Here is an 18,437-nt window from a genome sequence, read left to right as displayed (position 1 = left end):
TGCTTCGCAACTATCCCTTTGCTTCTTGCACGTGTTTTTTCGTCTCCGGCGCCGGGTTAACGTATATGGGTAATTTGGTTAAAGGAACGCCGAGGGAACGCGTCTCCATACGATCAAAGGTAACGTTTGGACTTTCTTGACGTATCTCGCTCTTCCAGTCCGTGATTTATGCAGTCTGCGTCTCTTTTACTTTCCGAAGCACTATTTATTCCGTGTTATAGGTTACGCAGGTATGATTTTACTTCTTACGAAAATCTGGCCGAGGAAGTGTCAATATATTAGCTTCACGAGCACACCTGCCTCTAAAATCTCATCCTTGCCAATTACACTCACGATCCTCCGACGAATACCCACACAGTCTTTCCTAATTACCGAAAGAAAAAGAAAAGAACTTCCTAAGTACGATCGTTTATCACTGCAACAACCGCGAGTATCCATTCTCTGTCTTTGAAACTCACTGCACGAACGTACAACCCCATTCTTCTCGCCAAATGTATCCAACCTAATCTGTGTACGTAATTTATTTTCCAAAAATATTGTTACTCAAATAATATTACTTGGTATTATGTTTCTCGTGTTATAAAGCAACACAGCAAATGATAAATAAAACGAAAGTTTTATTTAAATTATTACTTGAACAAAAGTTCATTTCGATAGCATTCAGTGCGCTTTAAACAAGCGAGTAATACATCGAGCGTCGGTCGGTCGAATCTCGAAAAAGTTAAGAGCAACGGTAAAATAAGTAGAAAAGACTGTACGATGGTACTGCCGAAAGTACGAGTCCTTCGAGCGTTAATTCTTAGAAAGGCTCTAACAAGAGATCGAGTAAATCATCCGCAAATGAGATAGGACCGGTTGTAATTGTTCCATCCACGCGTCGAGCCGAATCAAATGATGTCAAGGACGATTGTCACGTGAACCGAAGGACGGCACGACCACATTGTGTGAAACAAGTGTTTCGTGCTTTCTATTACACCCGATAGGTAATCGTCGCAATTTCCATATAAGTCGCGATAATCAGAATTTGGGAATTTGCTATCACGCGTGAGCACAATTTGTTTTGGTAACAAGGAAAATTGATTTCGATGCCACGACTCGCGAGTGGTTTCGCGATAGTTTGCCATTCTTTCAACTCGATCAATTTTCAAATATTCAAATATTCTAAAAATAAATATATATCTGCGGAATCGAAGAATCTTATATCTGTTAAGAATATTTATTTTGATCGAAACAAATATCTATCCGTAATTCTTTCAGATTCGTTCTCTTACGAAATCCACATCTGCTGCACACAATAGCAAAATAGTTCGTAAAAGCTGATCGGTTTTCGCGATTGCTCGTAGAAAGTTATAATATAATAGACGTTGGTAGGATAGCGAACGATTTCGTGGAAGATTTTTCTTTGTTCTGGTCGCCTTCATCCGTAGTACGACTGTAGAATTCGCGAAGCTCTTTCAATGCCAGTGTCGCAAAGTCTATACCTCGTTCGCATCCTTCGCGTTCGGAAGGAGACCTAGAACGCGGCTGCAAATGAGCCGCGTTGCGATAGACTCAAGGCCCATTGAACAGCGATATATCGATGACACCGAACACCAGGAATCTACGCGTTCGACTCATTTGCCCGTAATTAAAACACCCACGCTGCTTTGATCTCGCGGTCTAAGAGATTCCTGAGGTGCCAAAGTCCTATCCTATCGCTGATTACGCTCCACCACCGTGAAGGTCACTTTCTTTGGTACGTACGTAAGAACGTGTGACAAGCTCGTCACGATGAAAATTCCGCCTGGCCGATGTAAGAAGCGTCCGTGAAATTAATCGCGAGATTTTAAAGTTTTTAAGATTAACAACGTGTCCGAGGATATCGATGCAAAATTTGTGCAAGAAAAATCCAAGAAAATTCGGTAAATGTTATGATTGGATATATTTCTACGTGTTACGAACATTATCTGCATCGTTGCACCTTTACGCTTCCCATAAATACGTACACATTCTCAGCCTAGCGATAACTATAGCCGGTACCATTACTTAGAACCTATTTCTAGACTGCGTCTAAAGTCGGCATTGAGAACGAAAGGGTTAACGAATGACATTTAAAGATATCGAGGGCTGTTCCGCAGTTCAGGTTGGAGGGAGGGGAGAGGACAGGACCGAACGAAAGAAAAATCGACTCGAAAATGGACGTTAGACCAAAATAATGGTATAAGAAGCAAAGGTGAAGGTAAGGGTATGCTTTTTGTCACGAGTCATGCTTAGATAAGGCTATCTAGTACAGCCTTGTCCGAAAACCGGAGATATTAGATATTAGATGGATGGACTTTGACGAACGATACCCCTAAATAACTGAATAACATACCTGTTAGTTGCGTTCGCTTACTTGCTGCTTAAGCGGTATTTCTCTAAAAAATATAGGCTTGTATTTTTCTTTTTACGATTGCATACGGCATAATGTAATCGAGATAAGAACGATCGATGTACCGATCTTGATCTCAACCATGACTTCACTGCGATTTGTAGTTTCATAAATATTCCAAAACTTGCTTGCCGTGTACTTGATCGCACTACTAATAAGCGAATCGCTTAAAAACCATACTGGTCGATTCCGTAAATTAAAAAATAACGGACGTGATCGTCGGGTGAAATTTGCAAAGTTCACAGGCTAATTAACAAGATTGAGAATTTTAGAAAAAGTTGAGCGCAGATATCAATTTCTAGTACAATTCCAATTATAAAAGAAGGGTTCTGTTTCTAAAAAGTCCAGGTGTAAATTATCGAGGAAAACGAAACGTCTTCTTGTCGATCAACGATAAAGTCGTAGATAAATGATAATTGTAAAAAGCAGATCTCTCTCGCAACACGAGAGGCTATCGATTCTATATAAAATCCGTCTTTCCGATCGGACAATCGGCCAAAGTAAAAAACTGTAATTTGTGGCGGAAAACATTCCCGACGAAGGAAGATCAAAGTTCGAACATCGTTTTAATGTAATTGCCTTTATTAACGATTTATAACAGAGTTATTTTCCCTAACTTGGGGCCGCGATATAAATTATACATTATTACTACATACATACATATGTTACATCTTCTTACAATCACGTTAAATATAGGGAACGCGCTTGATGATAGTAACTAGCGGACGTTGGAAAGTTCGCGTATTCACAAGGCACAGCTACGTCGAAACGAGGAGCTGATTAATTACTCGAAAAACGGAGAAACATTATGTACATATAAGAACAATTTAATCTTTCATTGGTAATTCGGGATTTGCCAGACCTAAGGAAGATTAAAGCTAGCGATAGAAATTTAGTATAAATTTCCTATTAAACGAAATTTTTTGATTGTCTAATGATATTTATATCGAAAATCTGTTTTCTCATTTTGCTTACGAATCTATATGTACAAAATAGAAACTTTCTTTATATACATATCTAATAATAATTTTTTAAATCACCACGCTTTCTTCGACTGAAATATTTTCCAAGTGTTTCTGAAATAAATATTCCGCCATAAGATGATCACGACGAAATACAATTGCACACACAATCTCTTTCTAACAAGAAAGACAACTATACAAGTTTTTGATACACGATATTCGCATTTCCAACGTAAAACATATAGAGTACTGTACATAAAACATTTACATATAAAAAGAACTCGATAAATAGCAGGAAGAAGGTAGAAAAGATAGAAGCAAGAAACGATAATAACGATAATAAAGTAATAAAGGATCTCAAAGTACCGACAGAGCTTCTAGCGTATTTACATGAATGAACGATTTTCGAATCAACGACGAGTACTTTGGTAACGAGATGACACAATTTCACGCGCAAGAGAAAAGTAGCTCGCTAATTGGAAATGCTTTTTTCCTATCTAGGCGTTTCGTTAATTGGTAACTTCTTAAAGATACAACTCTTCTCAGTCGTACGAAATCCCTGTTCCGAAATAACTGCGACGCGATAGTGACAGTTAAAGGGAATTAATCGTATTGCTCGTTAAACCGGAAACACCTAACAAAACCGTGGACCAGTCACGAACAACGGTATGGACAGTAAGAAAAACTCATGGCCAGGAAGGCTATAATCTTGCTCCTCGTTGGAAGTCCTCCCTTCGTTAAGTCTCGTTTGTCGTTAATACAACATGTGGGTAGATCTTGACAGGCCTGTGAAAAAACGTGACGAATTTTAAAATTTTATTTTATTCTCTTTTATCGTATAGAATCGCTAATTACGAGGTAGCCTATTTAATATAGAACTCTTATAGAACGGCGTTATAGATTGTCACACTTACGAAGAAAACGCTAGCTGTTTTATCATCGCTGTTAAAATATATAGCGTTATTAATAATTTGTAATAATAATAATTTCTAAATAATCCACTTTCCAAAGTTTCAAAATTTTAAAAGACGAGATAGGTCTGTCGAAGGCCATCGAAAGGAACTTACCACCGTGAAGGGTGGACGTATTTTGCAAAGAGCTGGACAGCGAGATCTCGGTTCCGGGATGTTCGTGTATCACCGTCTCGGTGATATTGTTTTCCGCTTCGGAATGCGCACGCCGATGTTCGCGAGTCGTCCCGTCGTTCTTTCGCCTCTTCTCCGTACCGACGCAGCAACGCTGTTCCCTCTGCAACGTCATCTCCTGCGAGTAAACGGATTCGCCGTTCGAGAACGAGTTGAACCGTTGCCGTCTCTTCGAGGTGGCTTGATTCCCACGTCTTCCAATCACGTTCGAGATCTCGTGATTACTACGGGACATGTCGTTGCCCCTTTCGCGACGCTGCAGAGATTTCAGAGAGTCCTCGTACCCGCTGCGAAGAGGAAATATCCGGGAATGCAAGTGAAAAAAATAAATTAAAGTACCGAGGTTGCTTTTCTTTGTTTCTTTAAGCGCTCAGATCACAAACGATCCACGTTGTTATTTTCTTCCTTCGCGTTTTATTAACCGATCAAGCATGAAATTGAAACCACCACGAAAAAATAATAGAAAGCTGATCTTATTACGTATTAGTACTTACAACGTATTATTGAATTTATCCGTAGAAGATGAAATGGTGTGTGTGGGTGTATGTTTGATGGGATGTTAGAATTTATATGAACAGGGTTTTAGAAGCGAGAATCGTGGGATCGACAAGGATCGCTGCATCGGGTTAACCGTTTCGTTCCTAGTTGGCTTTAAGAGGTTTTATAAAGCTGAGCAAATTTGATGGATAAATAATAGAGAGAACATAAAAGAAACGATCCTACATGCTGTTAGAATTATTAGAACTGCGATATTAATATTTGCATATGTTATACGTATGGAATTAACTGTTATATTTAACAGCAGCTTCGCAAGATTACAAGCGTAAGGAGAAAATTATAAGTGCAAAGGGATTTGAATTTCTTCTTTTCTAATAGCGGGATAAAAATTTGCAAAATCAGTTTTAGAATATTAGGATGATCGATGAAATTAGTAAGATACATTGAGCGGTAAAATTATTTACATTCGCCTAAGCGAATGTACGATATGAATCACCTAAATCTAAATAAATAACGAACACAGAATGCCTGTTAAAATCCCTTTTCGGTCATTTTAATTTAGATCTGTTCGCGTAACGACAGTTTAGAACTCGACATATCGTGCAACTTTTACAAATTTTAACCGTTTGCGTACACGTCCTTTTAGTCGCGAGAACTTTGCAAATATCGAAAACAACAGATATCGCAGATAAAAGATTAGCCTGTAGCTCGACGCTCCTACTACATCACGAAATCGAAAGGAACGGTAAACGGGCCTCTCGTCTCGTCGAAAATTTTACGCAGCAGCCCACCTCCGGTAGTCATTTATTTCATCTCGATAAGAATAGCGACCAAACGGTTGGATCGATCCGTTCGAACCCTCTTTTCGATTTAGATAGCACGAATAGCTCCGTAAGTAATTCGACTTACTTGCTGCTCTCGCCGCTGGAGGGGCTGGACGAGTGACTGCAGTGGCAGGAGGCGCGCGCCACGATCCCAGAATCCTGACCGCTGGAATGCAAGGACGTCGCGGATGCCTCGAGTCCTTTCGGGGTCCCTGTCGTCCTTCCGGCGTGCTTACTACAACCGCCCATCCTGCAACCACCCCCTTGCCTCTCTAGCATCGACATCGCGAAACATATGGGAATTCCCTGATACAGTATTCCCTATATTCGCTGACCAACCTTGCCCACCAGCTTTTCAGGCTGGAATTTCGTTTTCATAATAAATGCATACCTTTCTGTCGCGGTTTTGTTCGATTCCACGACGAGCCGTGTGTTGTTCGCGTTCACTGAAATTTCAGGCCACGTTCAAATGGATGCGAGGTTAAGGATCGAGCCTGCGGTTGTCGCTACTTGATTGAAAACGGCGTTGCGAGGAAATCGCTGATTGGTTTTGGTGTTTAATTTGGGATCATGGTTCTTCCGATTGGATCGTTTGTTAGTTGCGAACGATAGGGCGGGTTTCGGGTTAGTTGGTAAGGTTTGAAAGATAATTGCGAGTACTGGGGACAGCGTGTCGTGATCGAAACGTGTTGCGGTATTTGTTTGTGCTTGTTGAATTTTGATCCTGTCGCGTAGAAAGGATTTTGTTAGATAGATTTTCTAGAGAGATTTTGATATCTCGATACGCGTATCTTTTCCTTTTTTCCTTCTTTCTTTTTGTTTCGTTTTATACGTTTTATTCGTTTATCTTTTGCTCTCTACGTTTTGTAAAAACTGCTTATGCGTTTAATGCACTGTCGCGCAAATTTCATATCTTTATAAAACACGCTACAAAGAATTTGATCGGTAAATACGGCAGGCAGCACTATATGATACTTTGATTGCATATTTAAATCGCTTGAGCGCCACGTTTATAGTTTCAAATGAAATATGCGTTAAAAGCTAATATTATTTTCTTTTCAATAATTTAGTAACTAATGTAGCAACTATAACATCCTTTATTGCGCGGTATCGATCGATACGGACATACGTTTATAACACGCTTGTAGTTAACCGAGCGATCAGAAGCGGTCTGACCATAAACGGGCTATACTACATACTGCGACTACTGTCGCATAAAGTCAATACTACGCTTATTTTTTACGCTTTCTGCGCCAAATTTCACATTTATTCGTGTCAACGATTTTTTCGTTGTACCATTTTCCATCCAGTTTCTATTTAAACAATCAAAAGAATCTGCGCTTGATGTTTCTTAACGTAGAATACGATCGATGATTTTGCATTCATCACGGTATTCCAAACCTCTGTTTAAAAAGTATCTTGTTGCTATTTTTTCTATCTGTCGCCTCGATTCAATTTTTCAATTCGATACAACGCACAACGAGGATGCACTGACATAAATTGAGAGTAAAAAGCTCGCAGACGTGAAATACGAGGCAGCATGGCGTGTCCAGCTTCGACGAAGGATCGCAAGGTCTGGACAAGTCGTACAGAAAAGCGACGCGATTCTGCTCAGCAGCGCTCAAACGATTTAATACGGTTGGCGATAAAGTATCGCAGAGTCCCTCGCGACGAGAAACGGTTTACGTCGATTAATAGACTTACGCGTGGAAGCGGGCACAATTGGCTCCGTGCTCACAGATGCTCTGTCGCCTCGGCATGTCGGTGCAGAACGGTTCAGGGTCGTAATGAAGGCCATCGACGAAGGTCGGGAACAAAGGCGGCTTCTGTAGCGTGGCGGCCGGATCTGCCAAAGCGAATCCAATCGGACTGGTGGTCGAGAACATCGCTTTCTCTCGACGTCTGCGACTAACCAATGAATTTCGGATAACTACGTTTCCAGGATTGACTGCCACTCGATTGCCCGGTATTCGGGTAGCGGATATCGCAAGTTAAGATCGATAAACACGTTTTTCTAGGAAATTCGGTGTGAGAATTAACGCTCAAACCATCAAATTTATAAAAATGACGCTTTTCGGACCTATTGTTTTAATAGTCGTCGAACGTATACACAGATACTTCTGGCCAGACTGATACAGATTTGTAAAATAGATCCGTTTAAAAAATGAGTAATATTTCTCTTAAATTTAAATTCTCTGCTCTAGCTTGTCCTGGCGGTAATAAATAATATATCGTTTTACGTTAAAAGTATCGAAGCGTTATCGTACGCGTGTCGATAATTCACCGCCCCTGTCTCTTTTGCATACAGTTCCCATTTCTGTCCTGTGTATCGCCGTGCTAAATCACGTTTTAAAACTATTTTTACGAAATATACTTTAACGCTTAAATCAGAGTTAAATTTTGTACGTCGTACCGTTTATTTCTGCGAACGCATGTAACGCAGAGTGCTGTAACGAGGGCACCGACAAAGACGACACAGCCAAGCACTACCGCACCCACTTCCAGGGTAGATAGTAGGTAACGATGATTACCCCGACGCGGAGAGCTTCCGGCAATGTCCAGGACGTCGTACTCGTCCAACTCGCGCTTGATCTCCGTTTTCTTTGTGTTGAACACGCTGAAAGAACACGTTCGTGCGCGGCATGTAATTAATTAACAACAAAATCACCGTTTGACAGTTCCTTTGGAAATTGCGCTTTCGCGCGCATCTCGCGTATTTCCATTATTCGTTTACGAATCTATATACTTCTTTAGATATCTTTACGTTATCGTAGTAGCAAAACACGATGTTATTTTGTTTCGTAATTATTTTTGTTACTATGATTTTGGTTTTTTCTATGGTAAAACGATTCGTTAAAATTTAAGATTTACTTACTCGTGCAATGTATCCATATCTATCATGACGTTTAAATGAGGATCGATCGCATAAAGGTAAACATCGGTGCTGCAAATAAAAAATATAGATTAATACATAGAGCGAAGTTTCGCGTTTAATTTTAAAATTGAATAATGTTGGAATCGCTTACGACGTAGCATCGATCAGATTTCTTTCGATGTGTGGCTCTAGCTTCCTCACTCGAACGTCCAAACCAGTCACATTTTGTAGTATTCTAGATTAAATTAAAGATAGCCTAACGTTGTATCGGTATCGAAGAAACGTACTTTGTATGAAAAATTTACAAATACGATCGGTGTAGCGCTCGCTTAAATTCCAATATAATCGTTTCGCTTTAAATTTCAGTTTCTTGAGAGTAAGGTAAATTTATCGACATACAACATCTTTCCTACTTGTTCTCCTCAAATCTGTTCCTTTTCCCCGAGTTTCTTTATCAAATTCCTGGTGTACGATTACTGCGTGTTTCGTTATCGATTACAATCGGTATCCTGATTTATTAGAATTTAAGCAATCGTTACTGCAGCAGCAGCCATTCCTCCTACTCTTCTCGAGACACCCTCGTTTTTGGGAACAAGATAAATCACAGGAAAATCGTTATTCGATAACAAACGCTTCGACTCTTTTACAGTAAATACACGTTTAAATACTCACGCGGTGATGTTCTCCAATTGCGGCTCGATATCAATGGGTCTCCGACCAACAACCATCACGACTTGTTTCTGATCATCCAACACGTACACCTTGGAGCAAACCATACGGTTAGATAACGCGACAAGAGACAGACGACTCTCGAACAATTCGAGACAGGGAAATTAACTTTTGCTGTATCTCGAATTCCAACGACGGATAATTAAGAGAGTCGGATGGAACGCAATACCAAAGCACGAGAGAGAGAGAGAGAGAGAGAGGGCAAGACTTACAAAGACATTGGCGATACTGCTGCGACCATTCTCGGCGCCCCTTCTGTCGGTGGCCTTCACGTCGAAGCCGAAAACGCGTCCAGTGTCACGGCCAAAGCTCGCCACGGATCGTACTTGACCGCTCAGTGGGTCAATGGCAAATCGTGGCGCGTCCTCCCGTCCGAGAATTTGATACCGGATCTCGGCGTTTGCTCCCTCGTCCGGGTCTTCTGCCTGGCCGAGTGATTAATCGGTTTATTCGACTTTTCTTATGCATCTGTTATTCGAATGTTCCTGATGGCGCGAGAGCTTACGGAGGGAGGAATAGAAGGACACTGTCGTTCCGAAAATGATATTATTTTGTAAAGCATCGCAAAAAGGATCGGACATATGTGGTCGAGTTAATTTGGAACATCGGATTGTCGTCGATCGTTGGAAAAAAGATGTATATCGACATTGTCAAACGCGCTATTTAAATCCGGGAACTTTCTTATCACCCAGATTCTCTTCTGCGTTCGATGTCTCACAAAATGATCTTTCAAAAGAAGTATAAATAAGAAGAGAAAAATTAACGAAACGACCGGAGAACAAAAGAAAGCGTGATACGCTAAAGGACAAGAAAGCCGCGCCTTCCGCGACGTGTATGAAAAGCAAAGTAGAGAGAGAGAGAGAAGCGAAATGAAGTCAAAAGCGACGGAGGCTCACAGCGGAACCACACACAATGGGACACAACACGCGTGTAGACGTACCTCCACTTTGACAACCTCATACCCATAATGGGCAGTGGTAGGTATCGCGGCAAGGATGGGTCGACCCTTTGATTTGAATCTGGGCGCATTGTCGTTAACATCCTTCACCCTGACAACGACCCTGGCCTCGTTAGGTGCTAGACCATTCAGTCTTTCGCCAACAACCGGGTAAATCATCACGGGCATCCCGCGACCTATCTTCACCCTGTCAACCCTGACCTTCGCCTCGTATCGATCGTTCACCTCTCTGTCCACGTCTGTCATCAGGTACAACGAGCCGTTCCTTGGGTCGACCGAGAAGTGTTCTCGCGCCTTCGTGTCGTCTGCGACGATGCTGTATCTGTTGAAAATTTTAATAATCGGCTTTTGAAGCTTTAGGGTACATAGGGGTCTGTTCCTTACAGCCTTCTCGCTGGAAGGTAGCCTTGCCTTATTCGCTTTGCGAGTGACTGACGCTTAAAAGTACGCTGTTGTATTCTACTAGCATACCTTATGTGTTCGTTTTGCTGACCATCGACTAGATCCAATTGCGCGACCAAAATCGGCACCGGAACGTTCTCCTCGATTTCTACTTCGTAATACCGATGTCTAAAAGAGGGTGTTTTCTGCACCTCGTTCTCCGCATCTTCCTCGTCGTCGTCCACGTTCAACACGGTAACGATCACGACTGCGGTGGATGTCAGACTGACCGGAGACCCTAAGTCACTAGCAGTGACCAGTAATCTATGACTCTTCCGAGTCTCGTAATTCAGATTAGCGATCGTCGTGATGACACCTTCTTTGCTATCGATGGCAAAGTACTGCTTCTCAGGCTGTCCTTGATGACTCAAGTCGAAGAGGATCAACCCATTTCCATTTCCAGCAAAGTCCGAATCATTAGCGTATACCTTGATCACTTGACTGCCAATGGGACTGTTTTCAAAGATGGACGCGTGGTAGACCGGTACGAGATCTCCATTCTCACTCTTCTCGATTTCGTGATAATTGTAGAACATAGGTGGATTGTCATTGACATCCAACACGTTCACTTCTACCTCCACGGTAGAACTTAATCTTGGAGAGCCATTGTCACGAGCCATGACCACGAGACGATGAGTAGCCGCAGTCTCCCTGTCCAAAACTCCGGTAACTCTAATTATTCCTTCGTAAGGAGCAACGTTAAAGATCCTAGACACGTTCGCAGGATCCTCCAGGTTCTCATTACCGGAGACGGCTTCGTAACTGACGTTTGCGTTGACTCCAAAGTCTGCGTCAATGGCTCGAACAGCGCCCAAATTGTAGCCAGCGTAACTTCCTTCCGGCACGTCAAAAGTGTACCAAGACTTGTCAAAGATCGGCGCGTGATCGTTCACGTCTACCACGTGGATCCTTACGGTGATATTGTCAGATAGTCGTCCAGAATCTTTCGCTAGAACGAACAACCGAATGCTCTTCTCAGCTGGAAGTCCTCTGGCTACTGATATTTCGGCCGACCTTGGATCCAAATGAAAGTATCTACGGTTGGTGGTGTCGAATCTTCGTGACTTTACATCGTCTCCGGAAGTCGTCTCGTTCCCCAGGCTGTACGTTATCGCGGCGTTTGTTCCCTCGTCCTTGTCCTCCGCGAGCAGGCGTATTATCGGCGCGCCGATGGTCGCGTTCTCTGGCACGAGAAGAAGAGGCGAACGACGGCTGTTCGGTGGCTGACTTCCGGCACCAAGCTCGCTCGTATCGAGCACGTCGTTCCCTTCGAACGATGCCTCGGTATCGGGTTCGTTCGACACGCGAACACCTTGATCGGGGAGCACGATCATTCGGATAAAACTCGGAGGATTGTCGTTCACGTCGGTTACTATTATCTTCAGCCGCGCTTCGGATGTTAGACCGCCTGCAAAAATCAAGCGAATAGACAGGAAGAATGGAATATTACTCTCACGATCTTTTCGAACGTTCGATAAGTATTATTTTTGCAGGAAAGTTTCAAAGAAGTTTGCTATTCCTTTCGTTTGTTAATTACGTAGTCTCGATAAAGTTTGAAAAATGTTTGCAAGTGAAAGTTCTTTTACTTTTTGCGAATTTTGACGACTTACAATCTTAAAGGTTGTAACGTTCGAGTATCTCTTTGAATTTTCCTAAGCTCTAAGTTCTGCGTTGGCTATTAGTAGAAAAGAAAACTTACCACTGTCTTTAGCAACGATCGTGAAACTATAGTTTGCTTTCACTTCCCTGTCTAGCGTGCGGTCATCGATTCCTTCGAAGTACACTAAACCCGTAGTTGGATGGATTCTAAACAGTTCGCTTCCCTCGCCGCGAAGGCTAAAGACAAAGTTCCGATTGACGCCTTCGTCTTTGTCGGTAGCCGCGATAGGTATCGATAAGTTCACTTTTGTTCCGGCCGGACTGTTCTCCAGAATTCGACCCTCGTACAGTGGCATTGTGAATTCTGGCGCATGATCGTTCTCGTCGAGAACGATCACGCTGACCTGCAATAAAATTCGGTATGTTAAACATTTCCATGCAACAAATTTCTTCAAAAGGTATTCTTCTTCTTACATTTTTCAAAGAGTTATAAAGTTCCACGAATTCGCACAAAGTTCGCTTGTAAAAGTCACAAAGCGATTAATAACACATTGTTAATAGCCTTGCTGCTACCTCACTCGCGAATGTTAAATAATCTAAGAGTACGATTGAATCGATTTATCAAGATTAATCGGAAACTGCAAATAATTCTGTCTCAGCCGTATTTGATATTTCCTATGATTTCGCATCAGCGAAATTAGAAACTCCGCATTTACGGAGTTCTTGCTGAAAATGTACAAACCGTAATTTATACGTTCGACAAACAGGCGTTATAAACGTTATCCTTGGAAGCGATTTTAATTTATGTGTCAGAAACACGGAACAATAGCGAAGCAAGTAGTACTTTGAATTTAAATACTCGTACAGCATGCGTCGCGCTAACTGAATAAATGTTAATATTCGTACTAAACATAAAAGAGGTCGCGCAAATAAGTGCTTAAATTTTATTTGTCTCCCGTTGGGTTAAATATTTGGAAGGTCCTCGATGGCGTATGAAACGAAACACCAAATATATCTGCGACAAAATGATCCTTGAACCAAGCGCATAAACGCGACCTTCGTTCGAATTTTTAAATTAAAAATTGTTGAACATCATCTGCACGTCCTTGGAACTTCTATTAACTTTCGCGAGCGAATATTCCAAAAGTTGAATCCGCAAACATATTACGGTTCGAGGGTGACATTCTGAGCACCTGCCGGAGAGTAAACGAGAATCGATTTTATAGCCTCGCCAGGTATGGAACTAGGTAAAGATAAACCGCTGCAAATTCGTTCTTTCATCCTCCTAAATATCGTAATACGTATTTTACTTTTGACATTTTAAATATTTTTTGACGTTATACATTCTACGCGCTGTTCGTGCGTTTCAATTTCCCATAAATCCATAAAAATCTATAATATTCTATGCTGTTTGAGATTAAACTCTATAAACATTACCATGTTACTATCATAACTGTAAAGAATATCTGCTTGCCAAAAATCCCTCGCTAAAACACCAGAAATACTCGCTAACCCTATGGAAACGTTCAGCCAAACCAATCATCCTACGCAAACATTTCTAACTAAACTACCAAAGACACTTTCTTCCCTTTCACATTCTCTATCCTCGAGAAATCTCGCTAAGTGCCACTTGCCGACAACCGCGCGCCACTGCCATACAATCTCCCTTGTACGCCATATTAAACATCCAAGGAACTTGGAACGTAAAATTAATTACTAAGAGGGAACTTACTTGGAAGACACCGACGCCGCGTGGACTCTCTGCAATCACGGTGATGCTGTAATTCTGCCTCGTCTCGCGATCGAGACCCTTGGGCGCGTACAGGGCGCCATCCTCCGTGATCGAGATGTCGGGTACATCCTGCTGATTGACGATAAAGAACCTAGTGCCAGCAGTGGCCGCGCCGGTCCCATTCTGGGGAAGCACTTGCCCGATGTACGCACCAGCTACGTTCTCCTTCGCGTGGAACACCAAAGGAGCGGTGGTCGTTCCCCTGCAATCAACGGTCGACGACTTTTCGACAAGCAAACAAAAATCCACGGAGCCAACGACTTTTGCCCTTTTAAACTTGCAAATGGAACGAGTCAAATCGAAAGACGACACTTTTTTCGTCTATCGGATGAAATTCGCTGATAATTTTTAAAGGGATGCACCATCCTGACACGTATAAATACTTGGGAATTTTTTTTAACGATTAGAACATAGAAAATTTAGATTCTTTAGGGTGATAGTGATTTTAACTTTATTTTGGAATTTTTGCAAAGGCAAATGTTGCGAAACTGCAAAGTTGGAATATCGATGGTTTGCCGTTGTTCCTGGCGAGGACAGGACCGTTTGAAACGAAAAATTCTTTCGTTTCGTAAGGTAAGTTCCAGTATCGAAAACATGGCGTAGAATTTTCCAAAAAATTTGATCGATTCAGTTTAAATCGTAGGACTAGCGCGAGATAGATGTCTGGTCGTGAATATGGACAAAACTGGAGTTAAAAGATAAATAAATCTAATTTATTTTTCTAAATCCACGGCGTTCGAGTATCGGAATTACGTTTTATATTTCTACTGCGAATCTTCGCTTCCGATACTTTACCGTACCAATTGCTCGCTTCTAAAAATCTGTCTGCCAATAAATTACGAATAACGAACGCAAGTTTGTACGTATATCCGCTATCAACACTGCAAATGTCCGTTCCTCCTCGTTACGTGGAAACAAAACCAAATTCCAACCTACATTTCGTTCGAGGCTGGTTAAAACGTCGTCCGTATATAGCAGAAGGATTTTACTTACTTTGTAAAGATGCCTCGCTCGTCGTTAGGGTCTACCACGTGGATGGACACGTTAGTAATCAACATGAGATCTCTTTCGTCCGTGACGATCGCTTCGAAGTCGTAGGTCAATCTATCGAATCGTTCGATCTCCTCGACCACGGTGATCGTTCCCGAACGCTCCTCCACGGCAAACGGGACTAAAATTCCATGAATGTATGCGCTATGTGTGGCGTATTAGGCTGAGAGGAACAACAGTCCTCTTTCGTTTCGTGTTAGGCGAAGCTTATTGGATCGTTAGGCGTGCGCGAGATTAAAGTTATCGGTTTTAACTCTTCGTAACGCGAATTTTATATCGTCTCTGGATATTCTAGAAGGAAGTTTGCAGATACTCTCGGTATATTGGAAATATTTGGGGGAAGGTATTGATTCGAGATGGAATATTAAGTGCTGGTTGATGTCGAATGCAAAAGCGGAGAATTAATGGATACAGAGCGGTGGCTAAGTGGTTAGTAATGTATTTTTGGTTGAATCGATGTATCGATATTCCTACTGATATTTCATTATTTTTGTTGAAAGGATTATAACGTAACGGGAAGAAGATCTTTTTCGGATACGAACTGGAACAACGTTCCATATAAATAATATCGAAATTCAATTATTTCTCGTCGCTTAATTTTAACAGTTTAAAAGCCAAAAAATATATCCGTTTAACAGAGTAAAAAGAAGGATAAGAACAATCTAATTTTACAAATATAAAATGCGAGAGAACCATCGAATGACGCACCTGTTGATTAATTAATTTCTTTGAAATACGTACCACCCTCCTCGTAGCTGTGCAAAAGATCGTAGATCAGGTCGTTGGTCTTTACGGCGTCGTTCAAACGTATCTGACCGACGCTAGTACCGACTGCCACGTTGGCACCGACCCAAAATTCATAAGGAGCCCCCACGAAGTCCGGCTCGAGCGATTCCGGTCCTAAGACGAAGAAGAATCGTGCAAGAGGACTTTGTATTTTTTGGCACATCGCACTGAAAACGTGCAACGATCGAAGGGACGCGTGTTCGCGCTGAAAATCGGCGCCAATCGTTTCGGCCGCGATAAAAGTTTCCCAAAACCTTGGAACGGCCCGCGCGAAAATACTTTATGATTTCCTTTGTCACGCGTGGTAAAAGTATAATTTTCTACGCTTTTCTACGATCGATGAAGCGCGTTTCTTGAAATATTCGTAGATTTGTATGACTTGTATAAAAAGTAAAAGATCTAAAATAATCAGTTTAATTTGCTCGATTAGGAGCGTTCGTTTAAGGAAATACGGTAAGACTTTGATTAATAATTTCATTTAGCTCCTAGTCTCGTTTCGATTAGTCGATACTCCCCAAGTTTGCTACATGTTACGAACAAATAAAACTCACCGTTCGATCTGAAAACATCGACGGTAACCACAGCCAGGGAGAATCTCCTCTCGCTCGGATTCGCCGGTTGATCCGCCGCCTCGACGAAGATCGCGTGTCTTCCCTCGAGGATCGGACTCTCGGCGACCGTAATCATACCGGTGATTTCGTCCACCATGAACGGTGGCGTGCGAGTCGTCGAGTTCCCCGGTTTCTGCAACCTGTATCTTACCATGCCATTGGGTCCCAGGTCGTCATCGACCGCGTACACCTGGCCAAGCACCGTGCCCACCTTATAGTCCGTTTTAGCAACCAACTCGTAGAGATTGCCAGGCACGAAGATCGGATTGTTGTCATTGGCGTCGAGCAATGTCACCTCGACGTCCACGGAGGAACCATCCGTTTTCCGCGACCCGTTGCGTAAAACGACGCTAGGTTTTCTCTCGATCGCCACGACCTTCATTCGCAGATGATCCCGCTTCTCTCGATCGAGAACCGACTGGTCCTTCACCGTTAACCAGCCGGATTTAGCGTCGACTGAGAAGGCACCGGACGGATCTCGAAGTTCGTAATCGAACTGTCCATTCTCGCCTTGGTCCTTGTCACGCGCGATCACTTGCAACACACTGAAGCCATTCGGCAGATTCTCTACGATGCTGATATTATACAGGTCCACCTCGAATTCGGGAAGATTGTCGTTTAGGTCTAAAACTTCCACCTCGACGCGAGCACCCGCTGTCTTCAGGGGGTTGTCCACTTGGGAAGCGTGAATTTGTAGAACGAAAGTGTTGGATGGTAGGTTCCGTTCGGCGTCCAGATCGATCGGACGTTTGAGGAACAGGGTAGCGTTCTTTGGGTCCAAGTGAAAGAAACCGCGTTCGTTGCCAGATATTATGTCGTATCGCACGGACATGTTTATGTTCCTGTCGCAGTCGGTAGCTTGTATCGGTGTGGAGAAGTTGATCTGTTTGAAGATCGGGTATTCCTAGAAATATATATACTATTGAAGAGTGAAAAACTTTGCGCGTAAAACAATTATTTAGCAAATTCATCGTTTGGCAGAAAAATATCAAGACAGCCTGTACGTGACTTGGCCCTTCCAAATATTCACGTTAGAAACTCTCGGAGGTAAGCTCGATAGCTTATTGTATAAACCTTCTCCGCCCGCGATTAACCTTTAGCCACTTGTATACCAGCTTCTTCGTATACCGATCGCCGTACGTGCATCGATCATACGCGTAGAGAATTATTATTAGAAACTTCCGAGAAGCTACGTAATATAGAGACGAGTTTGACCAACTAACTGGAAACGCGTCGATGTAATATATATGCATAAATCGGGAAGGAAAGTTAATGTACCGATCGAACGCGCTTTCGCGAGTCTGATACTCTACGTCATCGAGCTTGAGAGTTGAAATCGCGCCGAATAAATCTCGGCAAACGACTCGCAGCAACGTGCATCGCTCGAAAGTCGAACGAGTCGCGATAAATATCGTGGCGTACGTTGCCGCACGATCGTGTTTCCCTTCGCAACGAAATTTATACCTCAAGGTTCCCCGTGCAGAAAACTGTTAACCTCTGACATTCCCGCAATGTGGCACAGCCTAGATTACGAGCGTCGCGTGTAACACAAACGATAAACGGGTCCATTCGTCGCGACGAACAGCGTCGTTAAACACCCGCCATATCGATAGCCGACGATATTTCTAAACAAAGGTTTTCCGAACGAATTGCCATCGCAATCGCATCTGTTGTACGCTGTCTGCTGGCGAAGGAATTGATTTTTAAGAGTTCGCTACAGGTTTCGGTAGGCGTAGATACAGGTTGCGATATAATAA

The 18,437-nt window shown here is 42.5% G+C and overlaps 1 protein-coding gene across 3 annotated transcripts in view; it reads right to left on the bottom strand.

The window, feature by feature from the left end:
- Positions 1-2,980: 2,980 nt before the first annotated feature.
- The window catches only part of LOC132912363 (cadherin-89D), a 37,311-nt gene continuing 21,854 nt past the window's right edge, over positions 2,981-18,437 (bottom strand). For 2 of the 3 annotated variants that reach the window (XM_060969759.1, XM_060969761.1), the window contains 17 exons: positions 16,621-17,584; positions 16,025-16,183; positions 15,227-15,404; positions 14,174-14,435; positions 12,542-12,845; positions 10,873-12,250; positions 10,384-10,723; positions 9,656-9,868; positions 9,387-9,475; positions 8,866-8,949; positions 8,715-8,783; positions 8,253-8,456; positions 7,544-7,747; positions 6,231-6,285; positions 5,925-6,145; positions 4,440-4,804; positions 2,981-4,158 (listed from right to left, as the gene is read on the bottom strand). In XM_060969759.1, coding sequence (XP_060825742.1) covers positions 4,127-4,158; positions 4,440-4,804; positions 5,925-6,145; positions 6,231-6,285; positions 7,544-7,747; positions 8,253-8,456; positions 8,715-8,783; positions 8,866-8,949; positions 9,387-9,475; positions 9,656-9,868; positions 10,384-10,723; positions 10,873-12,250; positions 12,542-12,845; positions 14,174-14,435; positions 15,227-15,404; positions 16,025-16,183; positions 16,621-17,584 — 5,121 coding nt within the window. In that variant the 3' untranslated portion in view covers positions 2,981-4,126. The remainder of the gene's footprint in view (positions 4,159-4,439; positions 4,805-5,924; positions 6,146-6,230; positions 6,286-7,543; positions 7,748-8,252; positions 8,457-8,714; positions 8,784-8,865; positions 8,950-9,386; positions 9,476-9,655; positions 9,869-10,383; positions 10,724-10,872; positions 12,251-12,541; positions 12,846-14,173; positions 14,436-15,226; positions 15,405-16,024; positions 16,184-16,620; positions 17,585-18,437) is intronic. The other variant, XM_060969762.1, reaches the window with a different exon arrangement.

Source organism: Bombus pascuorum, chromosome 11, assembly GCF_905332965.1.
Source record: "Bombus pascuorum chromosome 11, iyBomPasc1.1, whole genome shotgun sequence".
Classification (NCBI taxonomy): Eukaryota; Metazoa; Arthropoda; class Insecta; order Hymenoptera; family Apidae; genus Bombus; species Bombus pascuorum.
The sequence above is the reverse complement of the archived record's forward strand: the minus strand, read 5'-3'. Positions and strand labels throughout refer to the sequence as shown.